This window comes from Cherax quadricarinatus, chromosome 5 (assembly GCF_038502225.1).
Source record: "Cherax quadricarinatus isolate ZL_2023a chromosome 5, ASM3850222v1, whole genome shotgun sequence".
Classification (NCBI taxonomy): Eukaryota; Metazoa; Arthropoda; class Malacostraca; order Decapoda; family Parastacidae; genus Cherax; species Cherax quadricarinatus.
Window position 1 is genome coordinate 67,055,089 of NC_091296.1, and position 12,735 is coordinate 67,067,823.

The 12,735-nt window shown below is 39.5% G+C and overlaps 1 protein-coding gene across 1 annotated transcript in view; it reads left to right on the forward strand.

Moving 5' to 3' along the window:
* LOC128685009 (salivary peroxidase/catechol oxidase) overlaps positions 1-12,735 on the forward strand; it is a 43,591-nt gene that overhangs the window by 8,185 nt on the left and 22,671 nt on the right. The window contains exons 3-4 of the mRNA XM_053771444.2: positions 4,562-4,683; positions 12,533-12,602. Of these exons, the coding sequence (XP_053627419.1) occupies positions 4,562-4,683; positions 12,533-12,602 (192 nt within the window). The remainder of the gene's footprint in view (positions 1-4,561; positions 4,684-12,532; positions 12,603-12,735) is intronic.

Sequence of the window (12,735 nt, forward strand, 5' to 3'; positions counted from 1 at the left end):
GTTTAGGAACCTCAAGCGCTCCCAATAATTGAGGTGTTTTATCTCCGTTATGCGCGCCGTGAAAGTTCTCTGTACATTTTCTAGGTCGGCAATTTCACCTGCCTTGAAAGGTGTTGTTAGTGTGCAGCAATATTCCAGCCTAGATAGAACAAGTGACCTGAAGAGTGTCATCATGGGCTTGGCCTCCCTAGTTTTGAAGGTTCTCATTATCCATCCTGTCATTTTTCTAGCAGATGCGATTGATACAATGTTATGGTCCTTGAAGGTGAGATCCTCCGACATGATCACTCCCAGGTCTTTGACGTTGGTGTTTCGCTCTATTTTGTGGCCAGAATTTGTTTTGTACTCTGATGAAGATTTGCTGGTTTAAATTGAATTTTGTGCAGAGATTTAAAAGCTCGCGTGAGTGTGAGTTTTCATCAGAGCTGCCTCCTGGTGTTATTACTGCAACAATATTATTTGCTATATTCCTCCATTTTAGGTGCCTTAAGTTGAAATCCCCCAGGAGCAAGATGTTGGGTGCAGGAGCTGGAAGGTTTTCCAGACAGTGGTCAATTTTTAACAGCTGTTCCTGGAATTGCTGGGATGTTGCATCCGGAGGCTTGTAGACTACCACAATGACTAGGTTTTGGTTCTCGACCTTTACTGCTAAAACTTCCACTACATCATTTGAGGCATTTAGCAGTTCTGTGCAAACAAGTGACTCTGCAATGTACAGGCCAACCCCCCCCCCCTTTTGCCTGTTCACTCTCACATCTGTATAGGTTGTAACCTGGGATCCATATTTCGTTGTCCAAGTGATCCTTTATGTGGGTCTCAGTGAAAGCCGCGAACATTGCCTTTACCTCTGCAAGCAGTCCACGGATGAAAGGTATTTTGTTGTTTGTTGCTGGCTTTAGACCCTGTATATTTGCAAAGAAGAATGTTATCGGACTGGTGGTATTGTTGGTACTGGGGGGGGGATTTTTTTTCCGGCATTAGTATCTGTATCTGTTGGTTTGGAGTGGAGGCCATCGACTGTGGTTCCACTCCAGGAATGACTGGATTTGGTGTACGATTTCTGCCATTTCCTGCCAGTTTTTTTTCCTTCCTGGCACTAAAAAACCTCTCCCTCTTGAGTGGCTGTGGCTACCCAGGTTTTCCCATGGCCTGGATGTTTTGTATCTTTTTGTCCCCTTTAGATGGTATGCCTGGCAATTTAAGTTATAGCACAGTCTTTCCTGTACTGAAGAGGTACACAGTTCAGGGTGAAAAAGCTTACAGGAAGGGAGTTTGCATTTTCCTGTTGTTATATGGGCATGGCATTTTCTAGGGTGGTCATAGTTGCACGTCCCATCTGTTTTTCCAGATTTCCCATGCCAGCAGATACCGAGTGCATAGTATTTGCACAGGCTTGGTTTCCATTTGCCTTGGGTTTCTGTGACTGTATTCCCTGTTGGTGCATGTTTCCCTGTCTTACTTCTATCCTCCCTAGCACCAACAATGGAGCTCCCACCAGTTGTTTTTGGTAATATATCCTCACTATTGCTAGTGGAGTCCTCTTGTTTGCTATTTCCTGCGGTATTTCTAGTTTGCAATATTGGTTTTATCTTATCTTTGACTACACTTGTTTCCCTACTATGGCTCCTGTCCCCTATGAGGTCATTTATATGTATTCCTTCCTGCGTATAATTCCCGACTACCTGGACAAAATCTCCAGCTTCACCATTACTGTCTCCCAGGACAGCATCTCCAGCTTCCCCATTACTGTCTCCCAGGACAGCATCTCCAGCTTCACCATTACTGTCTCCCAGGACCGCACCTCCAGCTTCACCATTACTGTCTCCCAGGACAGCACCTCCAGCTTCACCATTACTGTCTCCCAGGACCACTATCAGCCCCCCATTTACTGACTACCAGGACATCATCTCCAGCCTTACAGTTTCTGACTACATGGCCAGTATCAAGGGCAGTACCATTCAGCCCAGACTTTTTATGTTCCCATCTGTTGTAGAAAGCTTCCAGGTTTTCTATGAAAGCAGCTTTGATGTTGACCTCTTTTAATACCCTTGTGATTTTAGTCCACAGATTTATCTCATTTGGGCATACCCAAAAACACTTCCCTGTTTTAATACTGCTTGTAGCTAGTTCTTGGATATCTGCACAAGGGCGTGACACCAATTTCCACAAAAATGAGAATTTACCCAAGTGGAAGCCCGTTTTTTTGACTGACCACAGACTACACACAGCTTCATAATGATTTGAATGGTTGATTTACTGCAATTCTACTAGCAACCTCTTGAATATTCTATTAATAACCTGCTAGGTAGTGCACAACGAAACCGTTTGAAACCAGTCCAGGGTTCGGACCAGTCAAGGGTTCGGACCAGTCAAGGGTTCGGACCAGTCAAGGGTTCGGACCAGTCAAGGGTTCGGACCAGTCAAGGGTTTGGACCAGTCTATCTGATCTGATCAGTGGGTCACTTATTTAAACCATACTGGTCGGTGATTTGAGCTAACACATGAAGGATCTACTGGAAATTATCTACCCGAGTAATATGTGATTTGATTGATACAAAAGTACAACTTGCGTGTTGAAGAGCCGGTGACTGCTGGCACTCCTACAATGACGAAACGGTCGACCTCCACCCTTGTTTATCAATCGCTGTATCTAGCTTCTCTATTTTTTTTTCCGTCTCCACCACAATAAATGCTATATTATCACTATAGTTGACTGGTGCAAATTTTGGAGGAAGGACGCTTTTTCTGTAGTAATAATTGCTTCTCGTTGTGTATATTGCGACCGCTGATAACTACAGGTTATATGAAATTCACAGTATACGTCTGGTATTTCAAGAAAAAAGAAACTAATGAAAGTCACTCCACTCCACTAAGTACCATTATAATACTGGTTAGTTGCTACTACAACACTGTATTCTGCTCTTCACTTGTATCACTAGATTATATGCGAGTACACTAGCAGGCCAGGAAGATTATTAAAAACAGCTGACCTGTGGTAAGTTTCTGGCGACTTCTGGCACCTGTCTCTATAGGCTTATCACTTCATTTACAAATTCACCTATTTTCAAATGACACTTTAGCCTTTATCATCAATATACTAGGGAGCCACTGTAGTATACACTATACACTATGTATACTCAATGTTTTCAGGGAGACTTTCTTTCCTCTGACACAAAGTTCAATTATTATTATTTTTTTCACACGGGATTATATACGTAGCAGATTTAGAAATCTGAATAAGTCTAGAGGGTTTGTATGTTGATATGGATCTGATAGCTGTGTATTACTATGAAAATGATTGGCTTAGGAAAGTTTGTGTTGTTGTTGAGAAGGCTAGTAATCACGATGCCGACATGATGTGGAAGACAACTATACCGTTGTCTTCCACGTCATGTCGGCCTATTTAGTCCTTTGACTAAGGACATTATTGGAAACATTTCTTAATAAATGTCATAACTGTATGTATGTATCTTCTTCCACATGTGTTTATCCCCGTGTATAAAAAGCAATTTGGTGGTACAAGTATTTCCTAAAATGATCTTAATTCCTTTGTTCTAGGCTTTTTAACTCTCCGTGTAGACTGTCAGACTAAGTTAGGGCTCATGCAGCATTGTCAACTTTAGTATGCAAGATGAATGATTTTAGCAATTCTGATATGTATTTGTAACCATCCTGTGTGGGAATAGGAGGAACGGTGTTACTGCCTTGAGTGTACTTAGTCTCTCGCTATATTAGCGACAAAATCTGATTACGACAAATCCTAATAGAGGGACCAGATGGTTACATTATTGATCTGAGATCCATCATACAGCTGACTCCTGCAGACTTCGCTTCACCGTAGGCAAAAACTCCTATTTACGGTCCAGTAGCCTAAGAGATAACATACAGTTCCAAGTAACATAGGACCTAAATTAATAAGCTTTATTTATAAGCATAAATTGTCTTATACCACTGTGAGGATGGTAAAGCACTGCGTACCTTGTTCCAAGGTTCGTAGGTTCAAGTCTCCTTCGGCCAGAGATCAGTGTTTGTGTATATTTCGCCTGCTCTTGCGAATTCGTTACATTGTTAAAATCTCTAGTTGGTCGATGCATGCAGGGGATGAGATGAAAGCTGTAAGCCTCCCGCCTGAAAGCTGGCTGCCTTGGATCAACGTCTAGCATGAGCTGGGCGCCAAGGTATTGTCCACTGTGGTGAGGATGGTAAAGCACTGCGTACCTTGTTCCAAGGTTCGTAAGTTCGAGTCTCCTTCGGCCAGAGATCAGTGTTTGTGTATATTTCGCCTGCTCTTGCGAATTCCTTGTTAATGTTGCAGTTTAAAAACTGTAGTGTAAAGCACCCTTCTGGCAAGACAGTGATGGAGTGAATGATGGTGAAAGTTTTTCTTTTTCGGGCCACCCTGCCTTGGTGGGAATCGGCCAGTGTGATAATATATATATATATATATATATATATATATATATATATATATATATATATATATATATATATATATATATATATATATATATATATATATATATATTATGACAGAATATTCATTCCTATTTTTCTTTACCAGGAGGAAGGCCAGGTGGCAGGCCAGGAGGCAGGCCAGGAGGCAGGCCAGGGGGCAGTTCACCAGCACAAGGAGGTGGCTGTAACTGCGTGTTCATTGCGGCCTGCGCACCATACGTTGACCAGGTACACTCGTGAGACAGTATGACTGGTAGTATACATAGCAGAGAAAATATACAATATTTTTATAATGATTGATGAATTTTACCCCATTTTTAATGCATGGTAGTTAGCATTTTTGTCCATAATTGAAATATGCTCCTCGACTGAACGCAGACATTTTTTTTACATTTTAGATTACGTTTAAGTTATCTAAACTCCTATTTATTTCTTATGCAGATTGTTATTTTGGAAGACATTAGCAAGAAAAAAAAAATTATATGGGCTTGAATGCCACATCAGGACGAGTTCAACACTGAATACTGAGTTAGTCATAAGTTACGCCTGGCCAGTCACAGCTAACGTAGGCATAGAGAGGCTGATAACGTAGTACGTTAGGTTAGGATGGGTTACGGTAGGTTATGTCGGGTTTCGTTAGATTTTTTCCAAAGTGAATACAATAGAAAAATTTCTATGGCAGCCAGCTTGATATTGGACATTTTAAACGAATTTATCACCTCAATATGACGAGGACCAACACAATTATTCCCACATATTTAATGAATTTAACTTTTTCTTAAAGTTTTGTCTTAACCAAGGCATTAATATTTTTGTGACGCGCGCCCACGCGCGCGCAACCCCCCCCCCCCCACACACACATACAGCACCAATTTGGAACTCACACCTAGCCAAGCACGTAAGGAAACTAAAGAAAGCGCAAAGGTTTGCAACGAGACTAGTCCCGGAGCTAAGGGGCATGGCCTACGAGGAGAGGTTAAGGGAAATCGACCTGACGACTCTGGAGGACAGGAGAGATGGGGGGATATGATAAAGACATATAAAATACCGACAGGAATCAACAAGGTGAACAGAGACAGGATGTTCCAGAGATGAGACACAGCAACAAGGTCACGGTTGAAAGTTGAAGACTCACGTGAATCATAGGGATGTTAGGAAGTATTTCTTCAGCTACAGAGTTGTCAGAAGTGGAATAGTCTGGGAAGTGATGTAGTGGAGGCAGGATCCATGCATAGCTTTAAGAGGTATGATAAAGCTCGTGGAGCAGGAAGAGTAACCTAGTAGCAATCAGTGAAGAGGTGGGGCCAAGAGCTGTGAATCGGTCTCTGCAACCACAACTACGTGACTACACACACACGCACGCACACACACACACACATTCGGGGTAACCTAGTAGCGATCAGTGAAGAGGCAGGGCCAGAAGCTGAGTATCGACCCCTGCAACCACAATTAGGTGAGTACACACACAAAATTATCGGAAGAAGAGTGGTGGAGCACCTATAAAGGACTGAGCTTATCAACGACAATCAGCACGGTTTCAGGGACTGGAAGTCCTGTGTTACAAACCTACTGGAGTTCTATGACAGGGTGACAGCAGTAAGACAAGAGAGAGAGAGGGGTGAGTAGATAGGGTTTTCTTGGACTGTAAGAACGTGTTTGATACAGCTCCACACAAGAGATTAGTGCAAAAGCTGGAGGACCAGACAGGGATAACATGGAAGGCATAGCAATGGATCAGGGAATACATGCATGCATATATATATATATATATATATATATATATATATATATATATATATATATATATATATATATATATATATATATATATATATATATATATAAATAGGAATATTTTATTACATATTATGGTACAGAAGATTTAAGAGATACATTGTTGATATAAAGGTGGCATATACGGTACATGTTGTTACGTGTGTATCACCTATTATAAGGCGAAAATCTCATCCAGCTCCTCAGAGCTGGGGCGTGTGCCCAAAATACAGCAGGCATTACCCCTTTGAACAGCCGCACTGAGCCGCTGGAACAGAAAACTAGCTGCCCTGGGATCCCTAGTTACCCTGATGAGTCTTTTTCCCAGCTCCTTAAGGAATTTAGATGCACTCTTTCCCCATGAGCCAAGGGTCTCTGAGCCTATGGGAACAAACATATAATGATGGGCAAGTTCTCCATATTTCCTAGATTTTTGGGACTTCCTGAAGCTGGCAGCTGCCCCTCCTTCTTCCCTGGTGTATTGGAGATAGGTAGCCAAGGTAGATGCACATGTATAGTCCCACACCACCTGCTTCCCATCTGTCCAGGCTTGAAGGGTGATACCATCTGGACGCTTCTGGCTGCCATCAGATCTGCATAGTTGGGGTGGCTCCCTTACTGCTGGGCATCCAGCTGTTGTGAGGCTCCTCTTGATAATGTTATTAACCTCCTCATGTCTTGCAATCTTTCCCTCGGATTTACGGCACACAAGACCATGGTACCCGAATCGGTCTGCTGCTTCACTGCCACAAATACACCTGTGTTCGGCGAGAATAGGGGCGGCAAGTCGAAGGGCAACACCGATGCGGATGGTCTGTGGGTCGAGACGTGTGCCAAGGCTGGAGTTGGTAACAGCCAACAGAAAGTCCCCAGCATGAGGGGCTCTCACTGCCAGGAGGCGGGCTCTATCCTTCCCTGACACACTCTGAAGCATTGTTGAGGCAATATTTTCCACTGTTGGACCATCCCAGTGCGATTGTTTGTAGTTGTTGGGGGGAGCAGGTCTGGTTTCAGAGCCCGTTAGATTATCCCAGATCATTGCTCCGTCAATGAATTTTTGGTCCTGGACTCCAATCTTGTCCCTAAGATGTTCAGGGAGAATCGCTGCTACAAGCTCTCTGGATGCAATACACGAGGACAGAAAAGCAGGTAACGCAATCTGTGATGACTTGCGGACACCAATGCCTCCTAGTCTGACTGGAAGTGTAGCTTGGTTCCACTGCCCGTCTTCTAGAGTAAGGTTAAGTACTTTCGTAAAAATCTGCCTCAGAATACTGTCATATTCGTGCAGTATAGGGTTATCATATGAAGGTGCACATCTTAGGAAATATGTCAACCTGGGCAGACTCAAGCACTTTGTGAGAAGGTACAAGGCATCGTGGGTGTCCAGATTGCCTATTCGTTGTTCCATTCTCCTTAACTCTTCCAATTTCTTCCTGAGAATTGTCAATGGCATTGCTTCCCAGAGGTGCTCCTAGCAAGACACTATTTGTGGGGGAAATGACTGCTGCTCTTGGTAGTTTTGATCTCACTGCATTTATCACTCATTGACTGACTGAGATGATTTCACATTTGGATGGATTCAGGATGAGACCCATTTCCTGTCCCCGTGTCATTACCTGTGTCAGGTCATGTAGGAGGGACTCTTTTGTACTTGCTAGTGTGCCATCATCTAGGAACCAGATGTTTAGCTCGCTGGTCAGTCTGACTGTGATTTCCCTAACTGCTATACAGAAGAGAAATGGTGCAAGAGGATCTCCTTGTTGGACACCCTCCGATGATATATATAAACATTGTCTCTACTTCCGCAGCAGGACTCGAACCTGCTAACTCTGTTTCAGAGTCGCTTAGCCGAAGCTAAGCGATGTTACTCCATACCCCCGGGCACCAAGCTCGTTTTGAAAGTTATTTCATCGAATCCTGCCACATGCAATGGACAACGAAAGAGATTTGAAATGCTTAACAATTCGCAAACGGGCGAAATTATTTATAAACATTGTCTCTACGTCCACTACGCCTGTTTGCGAATTGTTAAGCATTTCAAATTTCTTTCGTTGTCCACTGCATGTGGCAGGATTCGATGAAATAACTTTCAAAACGAGCTTGGTGCCCGGGGGTATGGGGTAACATCGCTTAGCTTCGGCTAAGCGCCCATACTTATCGCGGGTCTAGCTCCGTGGTAAAGTACTGTGGACTCTGATACAGAGTTAGTAGGTTCGAGTCCTGCTGTGGACGCAGAGACAATGTAAATAATTTCGCCCGTTTGTGGATTGTTAAGCAATATATATACATACACACGTCATGCCAGTTAAGTAGAACCGGCTAGTTTGGGTTATTCGGCAAGAGTGTTCTCTGTCGAATTAGCAGAATGAAAATTTGTTTTTGCCATAAATCAGCGGAAATCATTGTGAACATAGCGAAAATATACATATTCATTTTATGTAATATTAAATAAGTATAAACTGACGTATGCTATACGTAGCAGAATTTAACTAAAAAATACTCAAATTTAAATTACGTTAGATGAGGTATCTAAAATAGGTTTGGTCCAAAGATAAAACATATTTTATAATTATCAATGAAAAAATTTTTATATATATATATATATATATATATATATATATATATATATATATGTCGTGCCGAATATGTAAAACTGGTCAATTAGCAAGAACTCATTTAAAATTAAGTCCTTTCTAAAATTTTCTCTTATAGGTTTAAAGATATATTTTTTTCATTAATGTTAATGTAAAAAATTTTAATTTTGCACCAGAAGAATCTTAGAAAACTTACCTAACCTTATCATAACAAGAACAATTTATTTTAGCCTAACCCAACTAAATATGTTTTAAATACGTTTACAATAATTTAATACTAAACAAACACAATGAAATATATTTTTCTCGTTATGTTTAGAATGATTTTTGAGAAATTATTGCATACACAAATTTTCGCTTGTCCTATATGGCAAGATGAGCGTTGTTATTTAAGCCAAGATGGCAAGTTCTGCCTATTCGGCACGAGATATATATGTATATATATATATATATATATATATATATATATATATATATATATATATATATATATATATATTTATATATATATATATGTCGTGCCGAATAGGCAGAACTTGCGATCTTGGCTTAAATAGCAACGTTCATCTTGCCATATAGGACAAGTGAAAATTTGTGTATGCAATAATTTCGCCAAAATCATTCTGAACTTAATGAAAAAAATATATTTCGCTGTGTTTGTTTAGTATTAAATTACTGTAAACAAATCTAAAATATATTTAGTTGGGTTAGGCTAAAATAAATTGCTCTTGTTATAATAAGGTTAGGTAAGTTTTCTAAGATTCTTTTGATGCAAAATTAAAAATTTTTACATTAACATTAAAGAAAAAAATATATCTTTTAACGTATAAAAGAAAATTTCAGAAAGAACTTAATTTTAAATGAGTTCTTGCTTATTGACCAGTTTTACATATTCGGCACTACATATATATAGATATATATATATATATATATATATATATATATAGATATATATATTAAGGGCTTTCTAAAATTTTCTCTTATAGGTTTAAAGATATATTTTTTTCATTAATGTTAATGTAAAAAATTTTAATTTTGCACCAGAAGAATCTTAGAAAACTTACCTAACCTTATCATAACAAGAACAATTTATTTTAGCCTAACCCAACTAAATATGTTTTAAATACGTTTACAATAATTTAATACTAAACAAACACAATGAAATATATTTTTCTCGTTATGTTTAGAATGATTTTTGAGAAATTATTGCATACACAAATTTTCGCTTGTCCTATATGGCAAGATGAGCGTTGTTATTTAAGCCAAGATGGCAAGTTCTGCCTATTCGGCACGAGATATATAGGTTGGTAGTAGGTTGGTAGACAGCAACCGCCCAGGGAGGTACTACCGTCCTGCCAAGTGAGTGTAAAACGAAAGCCTGTGATTGTTTTACATGATGGTAGGATTGCTGGTGTCCTTTTTTCTGTCTCATGAACATGCAAGATTTCAGGTACATCTTGCTACTTCTACTTACACTTAGGTCACACTACACATACATGTACAAGCGTATATATACATACCCCTCTGGGTTTTCTTTTATTTTCTTTCTAGTTCTTGTTCTTGTTTATTTCCTCTTATCTCCATGGGGAAGTGGAACAGAATTCTTCCTCCGTACGCCATGCGTGTTGTAAGAGGCAACTAAAATGCCGGGAGCAAGGGGCTAGTAACCCCTTCTCCTGTATATATTACTAAATGTAAAAGGAGAAACTTTTGTTTTTCCTTTTGGGCCACCCCGCCTCGGTGGGATACGGCTGATGTGTTGAAAGAAAGATATACATATATATGTATATATATATACATATATATGTATATATATATATGTATATATATATATATAATGTATATATATATACATATATATATACATATATATTTATATTGCGGATGAGCAGGGAGGCTTCAGAGTGGGTAGGGGATGTGTAGATCAAGTGTTTACATTGAAGCATATATGTGAACAGTATTTAGATAAAGGTAGGGAAGTTTTTATTGCATTTATGGATTTAGAAAAGGCATATGAAGAGTGGATAGAGGAGCAATGTGGCAGATGTTGCAAGTATATGGAATAGGTGGTAAGTTACTAAATGCTGTAAAGAGCTTTTATGAGGATAGTGAGGCTCAGGTTAGGGTATGTAGAAGAGAGGGAGAATACTTCCCGGTAAAAGTAGGTCTTAGACAGGATGTGTAATGTCACCATGGTTGTTTAATATATTTATAGATGGGATTGTAAAAGAAGTAAATGCCTGGGTGTTCGGGAGAGGGGTGGGATTAAATTATGGGGAATCAAATTCAAAATGGGAACTGACACAGTTACTTTTTGCTGATGATACTGTGCTTATGGGAGATTCTAAAGAAAAATTGCAAAGGTTAGTGGATGAATTTGAGAATGTGTGTAAAGATAGAAAGTTGAAAGTGAACATAGAAAAGAGTAAGGTGATGAGGGTATCAAATGATTTAGATAAAGAAAAATTGGATATCAAATTGGGGAGGAGCAGTATGGAAGAAGCGAATGTTTTCAGATACTTGGGAGTTGATGTGTCGGCGGATGGGTTTATGAAGGATGAGGTTAATCATAGAATTGATGAGGGAAAAAAAGTGAGTGGTGCATTGAGGTATATGTGGAGTCAAAAAACGTTATCTATGGAGGCAAGAAGGGAATGTATGAAAGTATAGTAGTACCAACACTCTTATATGGATGTGAAGCTTGGGTGGTAAATGCAGCAGCGAGGAGACGGTTGGAGGCAGTGGAGATGTCCTGTCTAAGGGCAATGTGTGGTGTAAATATTATGCAGAAAATTCGGAGTGTGGAAATTAGGAGAAGGTGTGGAGTTAATAAAAGCATTAGTCAGAGGGCAGAAGAGGGGTTGTTGAGGTGGTTTGGTCATTTAGAGAGAATGGATCAAAGTAGAATGACATGGAAAGCATATAAATCTATAGGGGAAGGAAGGAGGGGTAGGGGTCGTCCTCGAAAAGGTTGGAAAGAGGGGGTAAAGGAGGTTTTGTGGGCAAGAGGCTTGGACTTCCAGCAAGCTTGCATGAGTGTGTTAGATAGGAGTGAATGGACACGAATGATACTTGGGACCTGACGATCTGTGGAGTGTGAGCAGGGTAATATTTAGTGAAGGGATTCAGGGAAACCGGTTATTTTTATATAGTCGGACTTGAATCCTGGAAATGGGAAGTACAATGCCTGCACTTTAAAGGAGGGGTTCGGGATATTGGCAGTTTGGAGGGATATGTTGTGTATCTTTATACGTATATGCTTCTAAGCTGTTGTATTCTGAGCACCTCTGCAAAAGCAGTGATAATGTGTGAGTGTGGTGAAAGTGTTGATGATGAAAGTATTTTATTTTTGGGGATTTTCTTTCTTTTTTGGGTCACCCTGCCTCGGTGGGAGACGGCCGACTTGTTAAATATATATATATATATATATATATATATATATATATATATATATATATATATATATATATATATATATATATATATATATATATATATATAGAGGTTTATATATATATCTAGAGATATATATATATAGATGTATATATATATATATATATATATATATAGATAGATAAATGTATATATATATATATATATATACATATATACATATATATATATATATATATATATATATATATATATATATATATATGTGTGTGTATATCAATAATACTATTGAAGTGTTGTGTACTTTCATTCAGATCCAACAAGAGTGTGACCTGGGCGGTGGTGTTCCTGGAGTCTGTTGTCCTGTGTCTGCTGCTGCCGCTGGTCAGTATCCTTGCTTATAAGCAAACACGTAGAACACTGTATTGCTGTTTGTAACTACACCCTTGGCCTAGTATGTTTGATGTGTTCTACGTTCTCAGTTTTACTAAGTATCTCATAAGAGAGACCTTCAAGC